Below are 25,214 nucleotides of genomic sequence, written 5' to 3'. Positions count from 1 at the left end.
ACATGAGGCAATTAAATTAAAGTAAATATTATAAAATAACAAATTCTATCTCTGAACTGTTTATTGTGTTTGGCTGTATGGCCCATTTTCTTTGCCCTAATATAGATACATTTATGAGTAGATATGTTAATGCACTTGTTCACAAAAATCGATTTTGTGCAGCCTATATTGTGCGCAATTAAGCAATTTCAGAGCATGAGTTGAATAAATAATTTCTGTTTTCGTATTGAATCTACTGCTACTTCTTCTCATTAGCTCGATCGTAAAGGTTGACACTCTTTTAAATCAAGATTTACATTTTCATTGTTTTACATCAATCATTTCAATTTCAATATAGGTATGTAAAGTGATGCAACACATATACATAAAAAAATTTATTGAAATACCAGAAACAGGAAATGGATTAAAGTAATAATCACGGATTTTTAGGTTTTCCGTTGAATATATATATACCGTTAGAGACCTACTAGTATCAAAATAGTATATATCATTTATTGAAAGTCAAAAACTACCGTCCACTCGAAAATTGGTGCCTCATACCTGAGAAGAACAGGCACAAGAAACTCGGCATGCTTCTATTTTTTTTTTATAAAATTTTGTTAGGTACAATTAAATTTATATTTTATAGTCTGTAGGCGGACACTCCATTCCCAATCTGTGATCATTAAGTGCATATCATTAAGACAGTCATTAATGTGATGCAACCTTTACTACATAAACGTCTTTTAACAATTCTTATTGATTTCTGTTTTGAACATTTTCTGGAATCATGTTGTAAAAGCAAATCCATCGCGCCACATAAGAATTTCTGACTCGACTTATCCGAGTAGTAAACACAGCAAGTTTTTGTAATGGTGTCAACATTATGATAATTACAGTTTCAAGAAAATTCGCATATGTGCCTAAATACCATAACGTGCTCACATCAACGGTGGTCAATGTTTAGGCGTCTGGTATTGCAACCTTTTTTTTTTTAAATAAAACAGTATTAAGTTTTTTAATTCAAATCTATTATGTAATTAGGTAGCATGTAACATTTTTTTTTATTATGTAACAATATTTATTGGATCCTTATATTTCAGGTAAATGTTTATTTATCCAAGCCTTAATTAAATTTAATCCTCTTCTATTAATTGAATGACCCAGTTTATCCAGAACATGAAATTCACCCGGAACGCCAAGTGATTTCAGCTGACTAAAGGTGTTTTCACCCCAAGAAAAATGTACCAAGTCATCAGAGTTGCCATGGATTTGAAGTAGAGGTGGCACTGAAAAACACAATATGTCGCAATGATATAGAACTATAGAGAATTAATTGTCTAAAATATGCATGAACAATTAAATAAATACATAAACATGGTATAAAGATATACCAGAGAATAAACCAAGAATATGCCAAATGTTTTCAAACAGACATGTTGCTTATGATTGCATTATTCGGACGTATAACGTTTCCCGCGTTTATTTGCAAAGCTGCCTGACGTTCGGAAATCTTCAGAATTATCATTGTATTGACAGTGTTGCCAGCGATATACTCAACATTTTGCAAATTCATTATTCTTGGTTTAGTCTCAGATATAAAGTTATACCAATTGTAAGGCCGTAAAAGTAGCGCTTGGTAATAAAAAAAATCAGAGTTTCTCAACACATTTATTATTTTTCGCAACGCTGAGTATATGCAGTTGACAATAGCTTGTAGTAGGTATGGTACTAAAATCTGAGATCGCGCGGCGATTAAATGGGGCTTTCACTGTCCGAGTACACTCGGTCCCAGTGCACTCTCATTTTGTGTTAATAATAAAGGAGTATGGCCGGAGTAGTTATCTGAGAGCACTCAGGCAGTGAGCATGAGTAAGATTTGTTTCCGTATTGTTGAAATAACAAAAAAACATAAACTTTAAGTATTAATTGACAGGAAGTGCTTAAACAATATAATAAAAACTTCGTTAGTATTGCTAGCCGCTAAAAATATCTAAACGGGTTCCATCCGAGCGCTCTTACCACCTAAGCCAACCATTGGAGTGACACATGGTCTGTAAATCTTGATGTCTTGTTCAACTCTTAGGCTGTGGCTCCATCTACGGGATCTACTTTACAGTTGATAACCTGCTCAGCCCCAATAATTGCATATAAGGAAATTAACTTGAGATGTCGCCCATTCAAATATAAACAATTTATTATTTTTAAAGTGATATCCCTCACTTCTGGGGATTACTTACACAAATTAAATTTGTAATCAAAATTTATGAACAATACGGAACTCGGTTCAATTTGTTCAATTAACTGAAGGAACTGCTTGGTGATTTCAATTGTTGTCATTACAAGTGTTTCGAAAGATTCTCAAACTTAGCCAGAAGAGTTTATCCTGTATGAGATTTAAGCTGTAAATTTTTAAATGATTAGGAGCTGTTTACCTTACATGATATTTTCATATTGTTTAATTTTGGTTCGGTTAGTATTTCTTCCTATAGGGAAGACATACTGTCATTCCAAGTATTAATTATATGTTTCTATTGACCCAGTCAAACTAAATTAGGTTGTAATCCATGTACTTGAATCAAATAAATACCTACCCTTATCATTGTTTTCTTTAAGTTTCTCATAAACAGCAGAATTTTCATTAAGAAATGAACTGAAGGCAAAACATCCAGCAACATTTGGTTCCCAGTTATAAGCTATATGAAATGCTAGTGCACCACCCATTGAAAATCCACCTAAAATTTAAAATAAAGAAAAAATCATCACCAAAACAATGTAACATATTATTATTGAGTTCAAGAGGCCTGTATGTATTTCCTGAGCAAATAATAAATGTTATACTAGCTAATTTAATATGGTGTCACAATAGTTGTGGATCACCAACTTTGGTTACTTTCCGTCTTAGGGTTGGTAGCATATAAAAAATATATGATATACATTACCATGCAAACTTCCGAAAATTGGTTTAAACAAGATCTAATAAGTATTTTTTTTAAATAATACTCATTAAAAAGTTACATAAAAAAATACACTAATCAATATTAAAACATCCACCAAAGTTACAATGAACTACACCTATATTATGTTACTTGCTGCTACAAATCCTTTCATGGGCGAGTCCGACTCGCACTTGGCTTCTCTTTTACTTCTGTTGACTATAATGTTTTTATTTATAAAACCCAGGCAACTATTTTAAGGTCAGTTGGAAAAAATTTAAATAAAATTATAACTAACACATCAATTGTACTAATATAGTAGATTGATTTACTTTCTCTACACTACGGTCATAATATTGTATGTTTAAATAAAAATAGTATGCCTGTGTTTTTTAGAAGTTTACAGAGAATTAGCCTCGTAACATTTATATAAGATATTTTAGTTATATTAAGGACTAGATGGCAAAGGATTTTGCTGTCAGTCAGCGCACAATAGCCGCTGATACCGCATCATTCCAGAGTCTTACGACAAGCAGCTCCCGCTCCCCAATAAACATCTCTCTTGTGTCTCATCTCTTATCAATAAACGTCTTCATTTGTGTTTGATCAAGTTTTGATGTGCCTCAGTTTTAAATGTTCAAAAATTTTAAGTATCATAGAATGGATTATGACAAAATTCAGGCACTGTTAAATATGTGTTGATCATAAAATATCGTGTCATATAATATAATGGCGACGGCGTCGTCGGCATGCTGTTGTGTACGCAACCATATGACGCCGCGTGAGTCCGTGTGGCATCTTTTAATTCAAATTCAAAATTAAATATTTTTATTACCTGAGAAGAATGGGCGCAAGAAACTCAGCGGACCTATTTTATTTATGAAATTATGGATTACAATGTAATATCATACATTAAACATTATAGCCAATCAATGACATCCATTTCGATACCATGGCTTCATTTTAAAGCATTGCAATTTGCCATATTTCTATACCAATATCTTTGAATGTCCATTGGTAAAAATATTAATCCCATGGCACACCGTCTCAGTCTGAGCAGGCCTTAAGTAATTATTAGAATAAATGTAATGGTTAGCTTTAAAACCTATAAATGACATTTACCTACAATTATTCTATTAGTAGGAATACCAGCTTCATTTTCCTTTTTTATTAAATATTTTATATCTGCATTAATTTTTGCCAAAGACTGTGTAGCTTCTGGAACAGTTGGCTTAATATCTAGCCGATCAAACCACACATTGGTCATTGCACCTCCTGCTGGTGTGTATGGCTGCAAAGGGGCTGTAGGAAATAATATTTTAAGATGAGGAAATGAGAAGTTGTCAGCCATTATTTGCACCCATTCCTTCATATGACCACCAGAAGCACCTGAAATTATATTTTTATGATTGATGTTGACATTAAAATGATTATAAAAGAAAATGTTTTTTGGATATAAATAAAACATAATATATTATACACTTTCAATATATTTGGAATGAAAAATTCATATTAACTGCTATTAATATAGTGAATTAATAGTAATTAAAGATAGCTCAGATGAGTGTATACACTTTTTTAAAATATAATATTTTTTATCTTTTTATAGTATGTTTATATGTATAGTTTAGATATAACTGATGTGAATGCCACCATTGATCCTTTAAATACCAGCAATTGGAGTGGGAGGATTTGCATTCATCATCATCAATTTAATTCTCATTACCACTATAATCTCACTAGCTACAGCATGTTCACGGAGTAGATACTAATTTTTGATGAGTAAGTCATTATAAGTTTGAATAATAATAGTTGGTAATTGTTCCAGAGTTTTAAATTAGCAATAAATTTCTCAACAATGTGGGTCCTGCTTATCAAATTAAGGTTTTAAGATGAAATCAATCCGTGCAAAGTGGTGAAATTGATATTTAAATACATATGATATAAATATAATATTATCATTTACCTGATCCATGGAAGAAAATTACTGTTCCTGTATTTTGAGCAGCAGTATTTTTTATACAATGTAATGCACCTAACCGGGACATTTTCAATGATGATACTATTGAGATTATTGAGAAAATAGAGAATATAGATAAAAAAATATATAATTTGCAAAACATAAAGTATAATAATTATTATTACTTTATACTCTGTATCGCTTAAATCTTAATAAAATAAGAGTACACCAATTTTTATTTTATATTCCTATTATTAAAATTGATGTAAAATACTTCATACTAATTATTATTTAGTTGTAAAGTTAGATTGTACCTAATTCCCTTATTACTATACTCTTTGCCTCTAAATAATTTATTATTTTGTTAATACGTATTACTCTTTGGATTGCAATAAAATAATATATTTTTTTTTATAGTAAATGACTCCGTCGACGATTCGGCCAACGTCAAAGTGGAGAGATTTTTTATTATAATTTAGCTGATTGAGGTATTTAAAGAGATGATTAAAAGGAAATGATCGGTTGATGTACCTGTGTTTTTTTTTGTGAACTGAAGAATAGGCAACAAGAGTTAGTACGGTTAGTAATAAACACCCATAATATTAACTAAGGTAGTTAGTATCTAATCTAAATGTAAGGGAAAAATGTGTGAATTTAAGAATATGTGCCTAATAGAAGCGTAGAAAGTATGCAGGATAGAAATTACAATTTAATATTATTGCGGGGAATAAATTTGTAAAGAATAATTATGAAAGGGGAATGGCATATAGTAAGAAGAAAAAAAGCGATGTTGATGGGGCGAGGGATACCGTTCGGTAGAAGGTCATTTACGGGAATTGACAATTTAGGGCAATAGAAAAAAATATGTTCAAGAGTACCTTCCTCAAGGCCACATTCACATAGATATATAATGGTCCCTAACCCGGATTTTGGCCAAAAATACTGGGGAACAGACAAATCCCAAGCGAAGTCATACATGATGACAGAAGTGAAAAGTTTATTTTGTTTTTTTTTGAGGAAAGCACCAAGGCTTAGAGGGGATAAAGGTTTGGATAGAACAATAGAATTTACCTTTAGTTTGTTTTTGCCATAAAGCATTCCATGAATCAACCAGAATGGGTTTAGACATAGCGGGTAGATCTCGAAGAAAACAGTAATAAATTTTAATGTTCCAGACTGAATCACTTCGTCTTTCACGCACGAGTCTGCAATTTCATTGCCAGTTATCCCTAGATGGCTAGGAATCCAAGCTAATGCAACTTCTATTCCCATTATGTGACATCTGTACAGGGATGCCTTTGTTCTTAAATTAATTATGAAGTTGTTTGAAGATTTGAAAGGATTTTTTGTTAGGTCCATCAAGCAGCTTAATGAGTTAGACAGGATTAAAGCCTTGTTTATCTAATGTGATTCACCATATGACACCGCCTCTGACAGTAAAGATGGAATTCTGCGAGGGACTTTTGTAATTTAAAATTACATGGAACTAAGGAATCCAAACTGTACACCCGACCCAGCTACTGTTGGATAATTTGGATGCGTCCGTGAACGTCACCCAATCAGACTTATCAGAAGATAGAATATAATTAAATTTTCTATTGGCTTCAGGGCAGTGTTTAGCAATTATTCCAAAGTCAAAAAAATTTTAGGTTGGAAAATGAGAGACTGGGCTAAGGGCTGGATAAGGCTGATTGTAAAATGGGAACTGGTAAGGCTTTAAATTTAGTATAAGAATTAATTAACGGAAGTGGATCTTTATGAGACCAATCTGAAGAAGTTTGAATAGTTAGAGACATAGAGTGCAGAATATCAAGAAGGAGGTGTGCGCTAAATTCGATTACGTTAGTTTGGAATCTATCGGCTAGGTACTGACGGCGAAGGTGAAGAGGTGGGTCTCCACACTCCACTTGGAGAGCGTTGACGGGAGAACATTTTCATAGCACCAGTTATGATTTGTAAGCATTTGGACTGGATTTTCTCCAATTTGAACAGGGCTAAAATAGCCCTGTCCAAACTGACACTACTCAAGCTCACCGCTACACGAATCAAGTAGGAAACTAACGTAATCAAAATGAGTACGAACGATAGCACTGTATAAAGTTTTTGGCAAAATGGGTGGGCACCCCAGCGTACCCTCAGTGTACGCGAGTGCTCATAACGTTGACACCCCTCTCACATGTCTTAACAATGTACTTCAAGTGGTGAATACCGGAGAGCTTCGAGTCAAGAAAAATACCAAGGAATTTAACATTATCCTTAAACGGGACTGATTCATCACCTACTGAGAGATTTATGACCGGTATAGTGCGTTTTCGGGAAAAAATAACCGCAGTACATTTGGGAACAGAAAGTGAGAGGTTGTGGTCTAAGAGCCATTGATTCAGATAATATAAAGCAGAATTTAAGCAAGATGAAGAATAGTTGAAAGAAGATGAGATGGAGTATAGTGCAAAATCATTAGCATATTGAAGAATTTTGCAGAATGGGCTAACAGTAAGGCCTAGGTCAGAAGTATATATATAATATAGGATAGACTTAACACTAAACCCTGTGGGAGGCCCTTCCAGACAGTTCGAGGTGGGAGGAGAGTTCCTTGATGGTAGACGGAAATAGAGTGACCCATTAACATATTACAAATGATATTGATCACCCTAAACGGAATACTCAGCTGGTGCATTTTCTTCCTGAGTAGAGGAAGGTGAACGTTGTCATATGCCGCTGAGACATCTAGAAAGACCCCCAACAACATGCTCGCTTCTAGAGAATGCTAAACGGATTTCAGAAGTAAGGATGCTCACGCTGTCCAACGTACCCTGTCTTAAAGCCATATTGGCTATTAGAAAGAAGATTTTTATTTTCTATTAATTATCCATTCTAATCCGTTTTTACCAAATTCTCCATAATTTTGGCAAGAACTGACGATAAAGCAATGGGACGATAGGAGGAAGAAACCAATGGATCCTTACCAGGTTTAAGGATGGGTATAATAAGTTGTGTTCTCCAAGAATTCGGGATAACACAGGAGGAGTTGAGAATATTAAGAAGGACTTTTTTGCTAGTGGTAGAGGATTTACAAATGAAGGAATAAGGTATACCATCCGCGCCAGGAGAGGAATCACGAAGGTGATCAAGAACAGATGTTAGTTCGGAGAAGGAAAAAGGATCGTTCTTTTTGTCTGAGTCGGAAAGGGGAGAAATCGGATCGGGGATAAAAGGCAATCAGATTCAGAGACGTAGGGCGGAGCTAGATGGCAATAGAAGTCATTAATAAAAGAGTTTAGGCTATTGTTTGAAATGTCCAGCATGTCAAAACCTCTACGATATGTTTCTATATTTTTCCATACGAGGGAAAGGTGGGAACGAGGAGATAAGGATACACAGCATTGACGCCATCCAAGGGATTTCTTTTTGGAAAGAAGTCTTGATGTGCGAGCAGAAATTAGTTTAAAGGAAATATAATCTACCATGCTACAAGATGTGGAGAATATTTTCTCAGCTTCTTTTCGCGAGCGGACCATGGCGGACCATTCAGCATCCCACCGAGGAGGGGAAGAAGTTAATTTTCGGTCAGGATTTTTTATGCGAATGGAAAAATTACCACAAATAGATGATCCGGTGACTATGCAAGGGGCACTATCGAAAAATGATGCTGCACAGTGGAGAGATGCGATACAAGAGGAGCTTGATCTTTTAAAGGAAAATGAGACCTGGGTTCTTCTGAAACCTTACCAAGCGAGCAATGTTGTTGACTGTAAATGGTTATTTAAAGTCAAAAAGGAGGCCGGGAATAAAACTCGGTAGAAGGCTCGATTGGTCGCGCGAGGGTTCAGTCAGCGAAAAGAGATTGATTATAATGAAATCTTTTCACCCGTGGTCCGGCATAGCTCTTTGAGACTTCTGATTGCGTTAGCAGCGAACCTGCAGATTGCCATATGGATGTCAAAACAGCATTCTTAAACGGAAGCATAAGCGAAAAAGTCTACATGCGACAGCCACCTCACTTTGAAGATAAGGGCAAAGAAGATAATGTGTGTTTAATAATTTATAATAATATTTATAATAATAAATAATATATATAATATATATAATAATATTTATAAAAATAATTTATAATAATTCTTAAGCAAGCCCCTCGGTCTTGGAACCAAATGCTACATTCGGAACTGAAGAGCCTAAATTTTAAGCGTTACTTAAACGAATCCTGTGTATACATGAAGTAAGGTAGAGCTCTTTTTTGGAATGAGAATAAAACAAGAGAACGGTACTATTAAAATCGATCAGGAGGAGTATATCGAAAAAGTTCTTCGCAGATTTAAAATGAAGAACTGTAAACCAGTGAGTACACCAGGAGTTACAGGGCAACGTTTCGAAAAACCAAAAGAGTTATCTGTACCTGACGACAGCATACACTACAGAGAGCTGATAGGATCATTGATGTATGTTGCTATCTGTACAAGGCCCGACATTGCCCACGCAACAAACTTCATGAGTCAATTTTTAGTAATTATGAAGAAATTCACTGGGATGCAGTAAAAAGGATTCTGAGATACCTAAAAGGATCAAAGAGTATGGGACTAGTATACTCTAAGGACACATGTCAAGATTTTGAAGGCTTTGCTGATGCAGGTCATGGAAGTAATCTTGTTGACAGAAAGTCATATTCAGGAAATGTGCTCAAGATGGCTAATGGAGCCATTTCGTGGCAAAGCTCCAAACAAAGGAGTATAGCATTATCGACAGCAGAAGCTGAAGGCTGCGAAAGAGGCCATATTCCTCAGAAAATTTTAAGGAAAATCACAGATAAGGAGCCACCCATTGTGATTTATACAGAGAGCCAGTCCGCTATGGCTATTGCACAAAATCCAATGCACCGTCAGCAGACTAAACATGTTGATGTGCACTATCACTTCATTCGGGAAACTATAGAAAATGGAGCAATCACGCTGAGGTATTTGGAGACACCGCAAATGGTTGCTGATGCTTTGACAAAGGCTTTAAATTTATTCAATATAAATAATTAATTTCTTTAATTTATATAAAATTTAATAATTAGAGGAAAGCATCAGTTTTGCAGAAGTGAGATGGAAGTGAATTGAGGATTGTCCGTGAGTGAGTGAGTGAAGGGATTAGAGGAGTCTGAATCTTAATAGGAAGTCTGATGGAAACAATTGAGGAGGAGTGTTAGAGCAAAGAACAATTACAATTGTTCATTGCCTGGCTGGTATGAATCATGACGTATGTTTGGAATTAAGAGTGAATGCTGGTTTTTTCTATGTCAAGAGAAAATAAAAACTATCTTCATCTGTTGTGTCAGCAGAGGCTGAAAGCTGTGTTCTTTTTATTATTAATGTGCTACTTACCAAATATACTATATAACTGTATGTGCTATGTTTTTATCAAACTTCTAATAGATTTGTATTGTTCCTACTGCTTCTCACAATATTCTTAGATTTTTTTATGTTTGTTTTAGCACAGGCTCTGAATATTCTACAAATCATGAGAACGCCTTAAATATTGTATAATATTAGCAATTTTATATTCTTGGGTAGGTAATGTAAATTCGGTAACTGACATCTGTCATTCGCATGTTCGTTGTTTTGAATTCCGCTACCGTACGTACTGCGTAGGTATAGGTTTGGATAAAATAGAACTTAAAAGTACCTACCCAGTACATACTAACGGACGTGTTCTCTGCATCGTGGTTATCGTTTTAGGTAAAATAATTTTCGTACGTAACTATGTTACTATCAGTGCGATCAGAGCTTGCTAAAGCCGCTAAATGGGATGATAGATTTGCGCAAGCCTATTGTAATTGTTGGCAAAACAAGGATTGTGCCTGTGGAGAGGATTATGATGGTAAGGAATTAAAACAGAACTCTGAACAATTTACTTTTTTAAAATAAGTCTTACTAAGTGATTGTTATTTGCTTCAACGGAGATTGATTTCAGATTTACATCACCTACTCTAGTTAGTTTGGCATGTGCTTACTTTGGATTTTGCATTTGGACAGATTTCGGATATAGGTACTAGAATTTACCAAAATATTTTTTTTTATTAATTATTCTAACGTCGATAGCTCAACAACTTTCGAGCAAATGAACTCTTAACAAGTGTGGCAAGCTACGCAAACATTTGAACACATTCAACTTTGAACACTTTGATGTGTTGAAAAAGACAAACACATACCCAAAGTCCCGTGCCACACTTAGCAATCAAACATGTGAAGCTAAGTCTGGCGCCCGCATTATAAAAAAAATATTTTTAGGATTACTTCCTTAGTGACATTCCTCCAAATTCTATGTACAGTACAGGTAAACATTATGTTACCTTAATAGGCGCGAATTTGAGGGAGAGAGTAGGGGTGGGGGAATTTATTAGTAAAATTTAAAAATTATTATCAAACAAACAATAGGATCAAATAATACCCATTTATTAGCACAACACATGAAGCAGCCATTACTTCCCTCGGCTATATTATTTTAGGAAAGGGTACAACCCACTCCACAAGCCTACCTCAACCAGACATTGGCTCAGTTGTGGTGACCTTTCCACAAAAGGCACAATATAAACAATAGAATAGAGTGTATGCAATTGCAATATTCATAAAACACTTCTATTTTACTTTAAATTTGAAGATTTTGCCTTAATAAATTATTAATTTAATATTTTTGTTAAAAGTAATAAATAAAATTCTTCATTCAGGACAATTCATTACAAGCTTTCTTTTCATTAAAATAATCCTTTATATTGTCATAGGATTTTTCAATATGTTTTCAGGAAGTTTGTCTCAAAATTGAACTCCATTGCCGATAATTCATCTGTCAACTTGCATAGCCTAGAAGTGGGCATTAAGAGTTTGTCTTTGTTTCTGGTAATAATATTGTCTTTTGTGTAGTATTTACACACATTATATACAACATTTTCATACATGTGTATATATTATATATTATGATGTCTGATGTAGTCATAATTTGAAAGATTATTATTTTTTTTCTAAATTGAGCCCTTTAGTTGTAGTTTTGTTATGTAATTGATGCTCTTTAAGTTGGGTAGATGTTTGATTAGCCTGCCATTGCCAAAAATGCTCTTCTCGGAATAGTCGGTCTCTATATAGATTTCCATTATAAAGTATTTATTTTTTCAAAACCTCTCCTCACCTACTGTTGGCATTAGTTCTGGGCCCAGTTATGCAAACTTTTTTCGTGATACTGCTTAATACACCATAAAATGGTTAAAGATGTATAAAGGTTTTTGTGCACATTTATTTAGTGGGTCAGCTACTTTATCTATTAATATTTTATTCAACCAAAACAAATCTTATAATTATATTTAAAATACTATGACTAAATAAAATTAAAACTATCATCATGTGGAAATGTACCAAGAATACTGGCAGCATTTCCGTGTTGGATAGCTAGGCTGATCGGTTGACTGAAATAGCTGCCAGCTCTTGGGTTTCCAGTAGCCTCATTGAGGCGCGAAGACAGTACTTTGTACAATTGGGGGCCTCTTGACACTGGGCCCCACAGGCCAAGTGTCTCGACACCAAACGGCACAAAGTTGTATGACTCACTGAGACCTACATATTGGCGACACTTGCTGTCTTTGGCAGTAGAGGCAGCAAAGTTGCTTTATTGTCTTTGACTCCTGACGATTTTGGAGCTACTTTGGAATATAGGGCAACTCTGGGTAACATTTTGCTGTATACAAGACAGTTTCATTATTTTTGAGGAAGTTGGTGGCACCATGCCGCAATTATTCTGTTTGTGTTATGTACACCAGTGTCTTGTTAAAGTTCCTTCATGATAGGATTTTCTATGAGATCACAATACTGTTTATCCCGCTTTGTTCATTGTGAGCATAGCTTTCCTACTTTGTAATCATATTGTAATGGTGCTAGATCTAGCAACAGCCCTAAAGCTGATGGGGAGTATGTCAGTGCTCTTGTTATCATAAAGTAGTATTGTAGGGTGTTAATTATAAGCACATTGATGCAGCAGAGGTGATTTGGTTGACAATAGTTCATTATAGGCCTAACTGTCGGTGTATAATATTATATATATCCAATGTGTGACCTTTGGCTTAATGTCAATCTCACAATCAACAAGATGTTTGCTGGCACCTACTGTTGCTCCCAAAAACTGTTACCATGTGAGACTAGAAGTTTCTTATAAGATGCATACTTGTAGAATACCAGATATTCATGTGGTGCAGATAAAATTTCAGTAAAAGCATCTTGGAAAAAATTCCTCATTTCTGGATATATTACATATTCATTATATAGATAGCAGATTAAGAAATAATTAATAACAAAGGTCAAAAAGTTATAAATGTGGACAAAATATTTATTGTTAAGCCATTTAATTTTTCTTATCTATATATATATAAGATATTTCCACATATATAGTCACTCATCACAACATCTCTGGAACCATAAGGCGTAGAGACTTGAAATTTTGTTAGAAATTCCTTTCGACGAGTAGAGACCAGCTAAGAACGGATTTATAGAAATTCCATCCGCAAGAGTTTTTTTTTTATAACAGAACAACGTCTGTCGGGTCCGCCAGTAATAATATAATATCTTGCAAGAGATTAAAATTATGATTAATTTCCAAAAGGAATGGTAATTGTGATTTACTTTGCTTGTAAAATGTGTCGCAGCTCTAACTGTTAGGTCTCAGTGAAGTCAATTAAAAGCCGGTGATATGTTATAACATGGTTCAAAAATTATTAAGTGTAAGAATATTCTACTTTTGCAACTATTTAATGGAATACACTTGGATAAAGGCATGTGAGCAATGCTTATTTATTGTGTCTCTTAACCGCAGTAAATGTCAAAATAATTCAACAAATAAATAAGGTATATGTTTTGCAGTTATAGAATGGAGTTGGGAGAAGAAAAATGATTCATGTTATGCAAGGATCAGTGAGGACAGAAAAATAATTTGGTTTCACCCCCAGAGGAGTGCTGGCACTGCTGTAGTCAAGGGTGACACACCACTGCTACATAATCATCACTACTATTGGGAAATAAAGATTATGTCTGAGACATTTGGCACAGATGTAGTTAGTATATAATAATTATATTAATTGAGTTTTCTAATTACTAAAGTGATTACTATGGAATAAGTAATACATTAAATTTAGTATATTTTTATCATAACCATTCATTATTAGGGAATATTATGAAGTTTGTGAAGATAATTAATATAACATTAAATTTTTCATACTGTGCAAAAAAATTGGGCACCTAAGCAGGTTATCTTATAAATTTTCATAAGCAAGGCATATCTGTTTTCGTTTTAACTTGGTAATTACATTTTGATTACATCAATGAGCAATCAGGCCAAAATTCAAATTGCTTACAGCCTCTTTTTCGCATTCACCTAGGCATGCTTCAGTGAATACTACTTCTTATGGTTTCTTGCGGAATTGGTTCCAAGTGTGCGGTACTCTATGGTGCTCTATGGTCGGGACTTCATCCACATCAGCAGACCGATGAGAAACAGTTATAAAAATCGAATAGCCACCAACAGTAGTCAGAACAATGGGCTGGGCGTTTATTTGTTCTTGTCCCCATGTCAAAGCGAAGCCCCTTTATGAACTGATGTAGCCTATAGTATTAATATATTTTTAGAAAATTGAAAATTTTCGGCATTTGTTAATATCTAGTATTCCTACACGCTTTACTGTCTTGAAATGCTCACAGCTATGTTCCAAAAAATTGTAGAATAACATGACGTGTTAAAAGTTGCCTGGCAGCTTTGAAGATTCAAGTCATAATAATAATATTGACACACTTTTTACACAAATTATCTTGCCCCAAGTTAAGCATATATAGCCTGTGTTATGGGTTACAAGTCAATGATATATTTAATACAATATACTTTCTTAAACATACATAAATTCATATTAACATACATAAATACATTTAAACATCCATGACTCGGAAACAAACACCCATATTCATCATAAAAATGCTTGCACGAACCCGGGACCTCTAGCTTAGTAGGTAGGATCGCTAACCACTCGGCTATACAGGTCAAATATAGATAGTCATTCATATAATATGTGAATTTACGTAATTGTTGAGTTTACATAATGTATTTTATTTAAATGTAGATATCAATATATGGACTGTAATGTAATTAATTAATCTAATTCTAATTACGATTAATGTTATTTTTGGAAACGATGCCCTCCGTGGCTCTGCTCTCGCCTCGAGTTTGCGACTCAAGCACATCACACCAATAACTCTGTATATATCTCAACAACCAACCTACCTTGGCTGACACCGACACCAAAAATAACAATAATCGAAATTAGAATTAGATTGTATAACAATACGCAATTATTATTATACTTTTTAGTGCATAATATTTCTATGATTTTGGAATAGTGTTTTTGAAGTTGGTTGTTTTTTTGTTTTTATTTTTTTGATATTTAGTGAATTTGAAGTACACTAAGTAATATATAGTCTAAATATATGTAGATTTACTAAATCCCATAATCAGATTAACCTAACCAAACTGTCACCGAACTATCCCTTCCAATAAAAAAGAATCATCGAAATCGGTTGGTGCTTTATTGAGTTATTCGTAAATTTGTCGCGGAAAACAACACGGGAAGCAGTTTTCAAAGCAGCACAGCTTTCAAATAAAAAAGAATAATAAAAATCTGTCCACCCAGTCGAAAGTTCAGAGGTAACAAACATTAAAAAAACATACCCACAAATTGAGCACCTCCTCCTTTTTTGAAGTCAGTTAAAAACTACCTACCACCCATCCGAAAAACTTTGCCTCAGACTTGAGAAGAACGGGCGCAATAACTCAGTGGGCTTCTTTTTTTCTTCATAGTAAATATCGCTACAAAGTAATATCGTACAATTAAACTTATTATTTACCTAATCGCCTGAGGGCGGTCACTCCATTCCCAATCAGTGGTTTTTCATTAACCTTTACCACACAAGCGTTTTTTAACAATTCTTTTGAATTTCGTGTAACATTTGTTTTGAAAATTTTTATTATTAGATACATATTATTGAATGTGGTTATAAATATAGTTTATTTTCACAATTTGTAAAATTTTATTCCACACTAGTTGGCCCGACAGACGTTGTTCTGTATATAATAAATAAAAAAATGTTTTTATTAATTTGTCAATAATATATCATAATATCAAGAATTATTTCGTAAAATATGCTCCTTGTTGTCGTAATGAAATTGTTTCACAGCAGAACTGTCAAACCGTGCGTCAATAAATTCTCTCATAGAAAATGTATATACAAATATGTCTATACAAAACAAATATCGGACGACGGGGGACACATCAAAGGAAAAACAAAATTGTTGTTTTTATTTAATTCCGAACACTTTCATATTTATTCACCTTTTAAACCTTCCTTGGACTTCCCCAAATAATTCAGGACCAAAATTAGCCGAACCGGTCCAGCCGTTCTCGAGTTTTAGCGAGACTAACGAACAGCAATTCATTTCTCCAACAGCGAAAGCGGACCCATGATTTTGAAATACCAATGTATATATTTCACTTCACCGCTCATCTCATGACTGAGCCTCACTTATACTGGACCTATTTCCAGATGGTGGGTGTTGGCAGCGATAAAATGGACGCAACGAATAGCCAAAAATTCTTGTCTTTTCTCGGGAATGACAAGCAGTCATATGGGCTCTCTTACAAGGGTGCGTTGCATCATGAAGGGAAAGTGTGCATTGAAACCCAGGGATTCTGCGGTGGCGCTCTAGTCGGTGTCAGGCTGGACATGTGGCAGGGAACACTTGAGTACTATGTTAACAGGAAACCCCAAGGTAAGATATTATAATAACCCAATAATGTTAACAATATACTAAACGACCACATTATATCTGGACCTTGATGGAACATGAACATGAATTGTACTGGGCAGGGCGTATCAATTACCATCAGCTGATAGTCCTGCTCGTCTCGCCCCTTATTGTCATTAAAAAGAAATGAAATTTCACCAATTGGATTTTAACCTATATGCTCTTTTTTCGCTCCTGTTCCACAAAAAAAAACATGAGCATATGCAGGAATATCGTTCTACAATCTACGGTGTCACTCCGAGCTGTATCCAATGGTTTCCGCCACGGCCACGGGGATTGTTATGAAACTCACATACGCTGCGTCTTGGCGCGCCTCCCTGTTCGTCGACGCTGCCAAGATCCTGGCCGCTTCCCTTACCAACAAGGTGCGAGATCGGATACCACCCGGTCTGAGATTTCCTTTGAAGTCCTACTTCTGGCTCACAATGCCGACGGATGGTAAGTTGAACGATCCTTTTCGTTATCCTAAACAATATTTAACTTTGCATAAATAATACATCAAATCCATTCAATCAAATCAAATCCACTCACATGTTAGACAGCGCTTTTCTAGCTATGTGTTTTTATCATATGAATCTAAATATGAAGGTAAGGTGACTTGACATAGCCGTGTTTAAACATGTCAAATGAAATCAAATCAAAATCACTTTATTCATGTAGGTCACGGAAATGACACTTATGAATGTAAAAAAAAAATCTTATTGAATCTACCGCTATTTCGTAAAGGGTTGAGCTAATGAGAAGAAGTAGCAAGAAACTCATTGCCACTCTTATATATCAAGATATATATTTGCATCGATTTACAAATCATTTCAATTACAATATAATATGTAAAATGACGCAACATACATGTCGCCCATCAGGTGTAGGTACATGATATCAATCAAAATATTATATTTCATCGTTAAGAATCAATTATGTTTCATTAAACTGCTGTTTCTTTTGCATGAAATATGTAACGTCATCTTAACTCAAAATTAAAAAGAAAAACCGCAATAAAACAAGGATTTATTTTTGTCTAAAATGACCTATTTAACTTTGAAAATCTGTAACAGAAAATAAAACCCTTTTAACACCGGTCTTATTTGGGCTCATGTTACTGTCCAATGTTCTGGGAAGTTTTTTAAAAAAAAATGTGGAGCCTATGGCTTCAGTTAGAAGAACATTTTTTTTATGATACCTTGAACATTTTCATGAATTTAGCAGGAGCAGTTATCTTGAACTTACGACTCAATTCTAAACTAGTTCCGCATTGTCTGAACTATTCATAGTTTCTTAATTGGTTATTGCAACTGTTAATTATCAACAATAAAATTAATTAAAAGTGTTCAAAAAAATTAGAAAAAAGTCCTAAACCACAATTAGGTGAAAAAAGCGGATAAAAGGGGAATGAATTATTATCTCCTAAACTACGCAAAATCGAAGATCATACATAGGGGTGATTTGGATACTCATCACCATGAGGCTTTCAAATTTTGAAAAATTGTCAAATACTTTTTTGTGATAACAATTTTGGCATAATTATTTTTTGGTCAAGTCTGTCTGTCCATATAAATGAGTAATTTTGATGATTTTTTTTAATGCGGATCGATTCAGTTTTATGTGAGGACCATTTCATTGTATCGGAAGAAAAAAATTGAGCAACACAAGTAAATCAAATTTAATTAAATGTTTTGTCATAATAGGCAAATGCCAGTTCCCGCAAATTTGAAATTACCTTCATTACAATTCACAGTCAATAATACATTCAAAATGTGTTCTATTAATGATATTCAAATTCGAATATTTTTATTCTAAATAGGATTTAAAATCACTTATTAAATGTCAAAAACTACCACCCATTCAAAAATAAATATTAAGTATAAATAAATTTTAAATGCCGGATAAAACGTGTAAATCTGGATCTCCAGGTACATACCAAGTTTCAACGGTTCAGCACGTTTTGCTATACGACTATAAAGTTAGACCTTATTTTTTTGATATTGTGGAAGTTATTTATACTTATTTACACATGCATTAATATTTACATACACTATAAATAAGTAAATGTGTGACATTTTATTAATTATCAAAAAATAGAGTTCGGTATGACTGTATACTAAAAAGTAATCAAAAGAAAGGGGTGGGAGGGGTAGAGACTGAAAGAGAGTAGGAGAACGTGATGCATCGACTTTTGGAATTATTTTTGTTAACACATACCTGTCTCCTATTATATTACTCAACGGATTTTCGTCGTTTTTAAAAGAAGTTATCATCATTTATAACTCCAAATCCATCTATATTATAAGATGCAATATATTTTTAGACTTTATGTATAAAATTAGGTCTATAACTTAGTATAAATATTATTATGAGTTATAATAATACGATAGGAAATAATTGTATTTACTATTTCATACGCATTAATTTCGTATAACTCTCTAGGCTCAAAGCTGAATTGTATATTGTTAAAGTTGTACGCACCAGCTTAATAAGTATTTTCTATTCCAGGAAAGGTAGTAAAAGAGGATAATCCGAAACCTGGGGCCTATAAGGTGAGTGTTGTGAATGTGTGAACAGAAACTCAATGTTTTGTCGTATAAGGCCCGGTATCCACCAAAACGGAGAGGAGATGTATTTTGATAACCAATCAGATTTGTGTAATTTTAGAGGAGATGTCTAATTTTTCTATAGACTTTTTTTAGTGCCGCGTCGTGCAATCAAGCGGTGCGGTTGAGCGACGATGCGTTGTAAGCGGCCGTGATGACGTCGTCCTTTCTTAACAGACATCACTTGACTGATTTCAAGCTCTCACAGCTCATATCTCCTCTCCACTTTGGTGGAAATAACCTGACAGCTTCGCGGCTTCTCTCCTCTCGTCTCCTCACCGCTTTGGTGGATACCGGGCCTATTGGAGGATCCTATTATTTAATTTGTACGCACTTAACTTTAACATTAGAGAGTATGGTATTTTTTAACCAAGGCTTGAAACTAGTATTTATATTTATCGGCTATTACCTGAATATGGATTGTATCTATTAGTAAACGTGATGGAAGTTGTTTAAAACCCATATTAAACGATTCATCCGCAAGAGTCGAAATGAACGTAACCAATAAGTAGACTTCACTTAAAACCTTAACTCATTATAATATTATGCTCTGGCTGCTATTCGACGAACAAAACATTAGGTACACCTAAGTTGGAGATAAATCCTCCAAACATCTCCAGCACTTCGTCCACTGTTTTTTTAAAGTGTGAATGCTTCCATATAAACCCATACTCCTATAGTTCGGCGCCAGTGACCATGTGCATTGACACCTAAACCATAGAAAGATGACAAACTATAGACAGACGCCGGCGACAAGCTTCAACCGAGCGTAACAGCTCATAATCATTATAATAAAACTTTATTGAATTCTATAAATTAGTAATTGATTTTTACAATAAATTTATCTTCTAAATTAATATCTACGTATGGACTCCTTTTAGGTGAAAGCCTCCTCCAAAGAAGTTCATTCAGCTCTCTTTATCTCTACAGAGATACATCTCTCTAACCAACTTTGCTTCGCCACCGCCAATTACTACTGCCCATCTAACACAAGGCCAACCTCTCGTGGTGATGCCTCGTGGCCCAGACTTTTTCATTATTCTGTGTGTCCATCTTTCGTCGGTGAACCTGGCAATGTGCCCCGCCCATTTCCATTTTTTTGAAGGGAGAAAGTGAGTGCAACGTTTATTTTTGTTTTCTTGCGGATTTCTAACGTTTGTCACTCTGTCTTTTACTTTTAAACCTAGACAACTTTAGACGTCTGGATTTAATTGTTTTTAGTTTTTAGATCAATTTTCCAGGTTTGGCAAGCAGAGGTGAGGTATGGTAGAATTTAGAACAGTCCGTTAAGGGAGTTGTTGTCGAAGAGCGGTGATACGACAAATGGGTTTTTTTTAGTGGTAAAGGCGCAAACTTGAGTCTTCTGGGGGATAAATTGAACAAGGTTTTTTTATTTACCCCATTCCACGACCTTCTCAAGAGAGTCCTCTCTTGAGAGGAGTCTCTTCGAGTCCTCGATAGAAGACAAGAGTTTCTCCCGGCACTGGTCGACAATTTTCCGAGAAAGACATGCATGGTCCGTGTGTACGGCATCACCACTGCTGACGCCTGCATAGCAATGTATGTTAGAGGTCTCCAACGTATCATTGATTTGCAGAAGAAACGGTGTAGGAGATAGCACACAGCCTTGCCTCTCGGGAAGCCCAAATGATAGAATTTTGGAGTGAAGCGCCTTGTGCCATACACGTTCAAAGTTCTTCGCTATATCCAGGCTAAATGTCTGTGTGTATGCCTCAAAATTTTAATTATCAGAGTTGTTTTGATAGTAGGCACCATTTTAAATTTCAACTATTTTATCCCATGATTATAGTATTCAAAATTGCTTATGCTTTTCAGCTATTGCTTGCTCAGTACGTTGTGGGCGAGTTTGCATTAATTATAATCTCTTAGTTTGAAGATCTCTGGGCCTATCAGTTAGTGAAGCCAATTTCAGGTTTGATTTCCGGAAGGTTGTTTGTGCCGCATGGATAGGAACATAGATCTTGTAAAAATCAACAAAAGCGATTGTTTATAAATGTTGTGATTATTACCTGACCAATTATAAAACATCGTGATCATTACCTAACTAATGCACATTCACAGCTGCTGGTTTACTGAATTTTTTGCTTTCGGAATTTATATAAGGAGTCTATTGGGTTAGAAGGTCCATGTATGTGTATCTATAAATTTGTATTTTGTGCTAAAATTACTTTTTATAATCGTGCCTGCTTCCTGGTGGTAGAGAATGTAGAAAATGGATGTTACTGACATCCATTTTCTACATCTTTCATCCACTAGCTTCAACACTTACCTAACTTCGACACCTGTCTACGACCTGATTTGTCAGGGGTTGCATCTATTGTGTGTTCATAATAGATTATCTTCCGCAGGACCTGGCATATGGCATTCGTCGCCAGTTGCGCATGAGACCGTTGAAACCGAGACGACCGCGACGTTCCGGAGCGCCATTACTTCCTTTTTTATAGGGATATTAGATATATGAATAGTAGGCTGTCAGCACACTTCGAATCCGTCTATTTATAGCTGTCTATATATAACTATTTATCGACTGGTGCGGATTTAAAAACATCTCAAACAGTTATTAATCAGTATTTATTGATCATTATAATTTATTTTAAGTGATAGTAAGGGAGACCCGGGCCGGTTGGCTTAGTTTCACATATTTAATCTGCGTATGTGTATTTTATAGAACAAATTAAAAGTAAAACGAAGTAGCGGTAGATTCAATACGAAAAAAAAATTTTTTTTACATTCATTAGTGTCATTTTGACCGTGACCTACATGAATGAAATATTAAAGAACTGCTTTTTTTCTTTATTAGGAAGAAGAGAACACTAGATTATTTGTTTATGCGGGCATATCGTCGTATAATTAATTCGGTACTGATTGTATTTTACGAGATAAGTTGCTTAGAATTATTGACTACTAACAAATGACGCGCAACTTGAGTATAATTTCTTATTAACCAACAATACTATGCCTCTTGAATTTTTTGACTTCTGGTTATAAGTACGCATGATAACATTTTTTACTGATCCAAGCAACAAAATTCATAATTTTGAAGTAAAGAAAACACTGCATAACTTTAATTTTTAACTTTATTTATATTTTTATTTTATTAAAGAAGAAAACATGTGAAAGAGTAGGTTTAATAGGATATTAATCAGTCTCTGAGGCGGTGCTGTCTGATCCGGTTATTTCATCCAAGTTATTATGGAAGGCATGGTACGTTGTTGGTATTTTACCTTTTTGGCATAGTTCTTTTAAATCTTTAAGTTTCCCTTTTTCAATTTTTTGGTATACAGTTTACCAATATCTACTTGATTTTGCATCCTCTACCGGCAAATCTCTTACCGCACGTAGAAACATGGAAGATATTATTGATTTTCGGTTTTGACCGGCAGCGGTATCCGAGTAGAAGTTTATTTCTTTCACCTCAGGCTTCAATTCAGATAGTAGTCTCCACAAACAAGTAGAAATCTTTGAAGCTCCTTCCCCCTCATGCCACATGTAATTAGTAGCAAGAGATGTTCCTAGTTCATAGATTGTAAAATTGTAGGTTTTTAACTTCTTCTTATAGTATAACTGACCGATTTGCAAACTAGAAGTCACTGGAACTTTTTCCAAATCCATCGCTAAGCATGTGAAACTAGGATCTTCTTTAGCTCTTACTTTATCATGCTCCTTATGATCTCTAGCTTCCTCCTTTCGCTTCAAATGAAGGTTGTGTTCGTTTTGAATGAGTTCTTTTTCATCGGGTGACATATTTTTGACCTGTGTGCAATAATCGCAACTGGTCTTTTTTCGGTTTATGGAATCCGTAGTTGAATTTATTTGTGAATATTTGCTTATAATAGCTAGCCTTTTCTGGTACAAGTTGCTTTTCTTTACAGAATTCCATATAATCGAAATACAGTCTATTTTCACTTAGGCCTGAAGGAAGGTATTTTCTTTTTGTGCTACTTCTGCAGTAGTGGGACGATACAACTGGGATTTGATATGATCTCTGATGATGTTTTTCACATCTTCAGATTTTTTATTGGGTGGTTCTTTGTGGCCTCGTTTGTCAGCTTTTATTGTACCTGCAGGTGTTTTTTTTGCAAGAGCAGTTCTTACCTTTTGTGCGGAAATATCAAAGGTGGCCAAAAAAAAAAGATTTACAAACTTGTGTTTCATTACCATCACATTCCAACTTGTAAACGAGTGTGTTATTTATTTTGCAGTCATTACCACCTTGATATCGCCTTTTTACAGGCATAGTGTTCACACGCTTTGCCAGAAAACTCCATCCCAACTGATCTGACCCCAATTTGAGATACTCTGTTAAGAGTTCTTGTCTTTTTACTATAGATATTTTGTCATTACAGTTATAGTTACATTTACAATTTATTTCCTTTACAGTGTACAGTGCAATAGCCTTATCATAAAATGCTACTTCGATATAATTTCTTCCTTCGACACCTTCCTTCTTAGCATGTATCAACAATTGCTGTGCACTCATTCGAGATATCAATCTCCTGGTAAATGAATGCACAGTAGCTACTTACTTAACTAAACAAGCAATGAATTCTATTCTATTCTAGCAAATTAATAAATAGGCAAGTAAAAAAAATTTATTTACTTACTTTGTAGGTTATCCTCACTATCACTACGCGTGATTAAAACCGCTGCTTCCATAAATTTTTTCATCCGAGAGGACCTCATTCTAACTAATTAATATTATGACGCCCATATACACCGAATAAAGTGATTTTAATTGTAAAATCCGAAAATTCAACGCGCATCAAAACCAGCCTGACAACTGTCAAACGTCATACCAAACCAAACAAGGGTGCGTTCCGTTTTGAGCGTCGAATTTGGCAAATTTGGCCAGTGGTCAACTATTCCAAGTGCGCTTGAGTTTTTTGACTACTGCATGGGTGTTTGGAAGTGCCTCTGAATTTTTGGGAGTCAAAAGGTCTTTACAGCATAGAACTTTTGACTACTATGCCTATGTGGCCCAGAATTATTGACAATTTTCGTATACAGAGCTAATACTAATTTTGAGGCTTAGAATGATGGACCACTGTAGACTTTAATCGATTCTAAATTGTTTGGTATACCTAACTCATTTTCACAAAATTTGTGGGTTAGACTAGTTGACCTCCAAGGCGACGATATAGACTGTATTACGGTAAAACTTACCTATATAGCCTTAGATAATTTATACTTCTAGATAGTCGGTTGCTGTTAGGCAACCGATTAAAACAGCCAGGTTTCACACTGTAGTGTGCTGGCTACGTCTGACACTCGCGATTTGTATGACACATTGTGTTAGTGAGCGTGCATTGCTCAAAATAAAGGTTAACTCAATTTTTTTTCGACGTTTTCACAGCTGTCATAGTCTATCTAGACGTATAAATGATTTAAGAAATTAACAATAAGAATATTTATACATTATGATGTGTATTTTCATTAGAACTTTTTTTTTCCAATTCTTCATCCTTTTCGAATACTAATTACCAACTCTTGTTATATTATCTCAAAATATACTTGTGGACGAGCTCTTTCTTATACTAATTCGGCTGCATTTATTTTCATCTTCTGAAACAATGCTTTTTAATTAGTTTCACAGTACAACCGATATTACATTGTTAAATAGTGAATCGACTAACATTTGACAGTTAGGTTATTGTAGTAGTAGTTTACCTACTACTAATAGTAATCTATATAGTTGTATTTTAGTCAACTACGCCCCGTTCTGCTACACCCAAAATATGTCAGTTGTATTGGAACTTTAATATTAAAAATCAATATTAATTGTTCATCCTGAATCAATATTTAATAATATGAAATCAAATCAGTTAATATATATTTTATTAGAAATCAGTGTTATTTTACACTCACATT

At 34.6% G+C, this 25,214-nt stretch overlaps 2 protein-coding genes across 2 annotated transcripts; one reads left to right on the top strand and one right to left on the bottom strand.

Moving 5' to 3' along the window:
* Positions 1-988: 988 nt before the first annotated feature.
* On the bottom strand, positions 989-5,189 carry LOC126978271 (lysophospholipase-like protein 1). Its single transcript, XM_050827008.1, has 4 exons — positions 4,882-5,189; positions 4,038-4,304; positions 2,574-2,714; positions 989-1,268 (listed from the first exon to the last, which is right to left on the bottom strand). The coding sequence occupies exons 1-4, from the start codon at positions 5,036-5,038 to the stop codon at positions 1,072-1,074; spliced, it is 762 nt and encodes a 253-aa protein (XP_050682965.1). The 5' UTR covers positions 5,039-5,189; the 3' UTR covers positions 989-1,071.
* Positions 5,190-10,521: 5,332 nt separating this feature from the next.
* On the top strand, positions 10,522-24,763 carry LOC126978933 (SPRY domain-containing SOCS box protein 3-like). Its single transcript, XM_050828060.1, has 6 exons — positions 10,522-10,731; positions 13,752-13,942; positions 16,476-16,701; positions 16,945-17,175; positions 19,228-19,271; positions 21,695-24,763. Exons 1-6 carry the CDS (start codon positions 10,614-10,616, stop codon positions 21,788-21,790), a joined length of 906 nt encoding a protein of 301 aa, XP_050684017.1. The 5' UTR covers positions 10,522-10,613; the 3' UTR covers positions 21,791-24,763.
* The last annotated feature ends 451 nt before the right edge of the window (positions 24,764-25,214 follow it).

The sequence above is a fragment of the Leptidea sinapis genome, chromosome Z (genome assembly GCF_905404315.1).
Source record: "Leptidea sinapis chromosome Z, ilLepSina1.1, whole genome shotgun sequence".
Classification (NCBI taxonomy): domain Eukaryota; kingdom Metazoa; phylum Arthropoda; class Insecta; order Lepidoptera; family Pieridae; genus Leptidea; species Leptidea sinapis.
The sequence above is the reverse complement of the archived record's forward strand: the minus strand, read 5'-3'. Positions and strand labels throughout refer to the sequence as shown.

What these genes read in the sequence shown, in the direction of transcription:
- LOC126978271 (XM_050827008.1), bottom strand. Translation starts at nt 5,038, where the DNA reads ATGTTTTGCAAATTATATATTTTTTTATCTATATTCTCTATTTTCTCA. An exon ending in TACTAATAGAATAATTGTAG is followed by an intron (nt 2,715 to 4,037) that starts GTAAATGTCATT and finishes TTTAAATTTTAG; the next exon opens with GTGGATTTTCAATGGGTGGT. An exon ending in TAAAGAAAACAATGATAAGG is followed by an intron (nt 1,269 to 2,573) that starts GTAGGTATTTAT and finishes TGTGTTTTTCAG; the next exon opens with TGCCACCTCTACTTCAAATC.
- LOC126978933 (XM_050828060.1), top strand. Translation starts at nt 10,614, where the DNA reads ATGTTACTATCAGTGCGATCAGAGCTTGCTAAAGCCGCTAAATGGGAT. An exon ending in TGTTAACAGGAAACCCCAAG is followed by an intron (nt 16,702 to 16,944) that starts GTAAGATATTAT and finishes GAGCATATGCAG; the next exon opens with GAATATCGTTCTACAATCTA. An exon ending in CGAAACCTGGGGCCTATAAG is followed by an intron (nt 19,272 to 21,694) that starts GTGAGTGTTGTG and finishes TATCTTCCGCAG; the next exon opens with GACCTGGCATATGGCATTCG.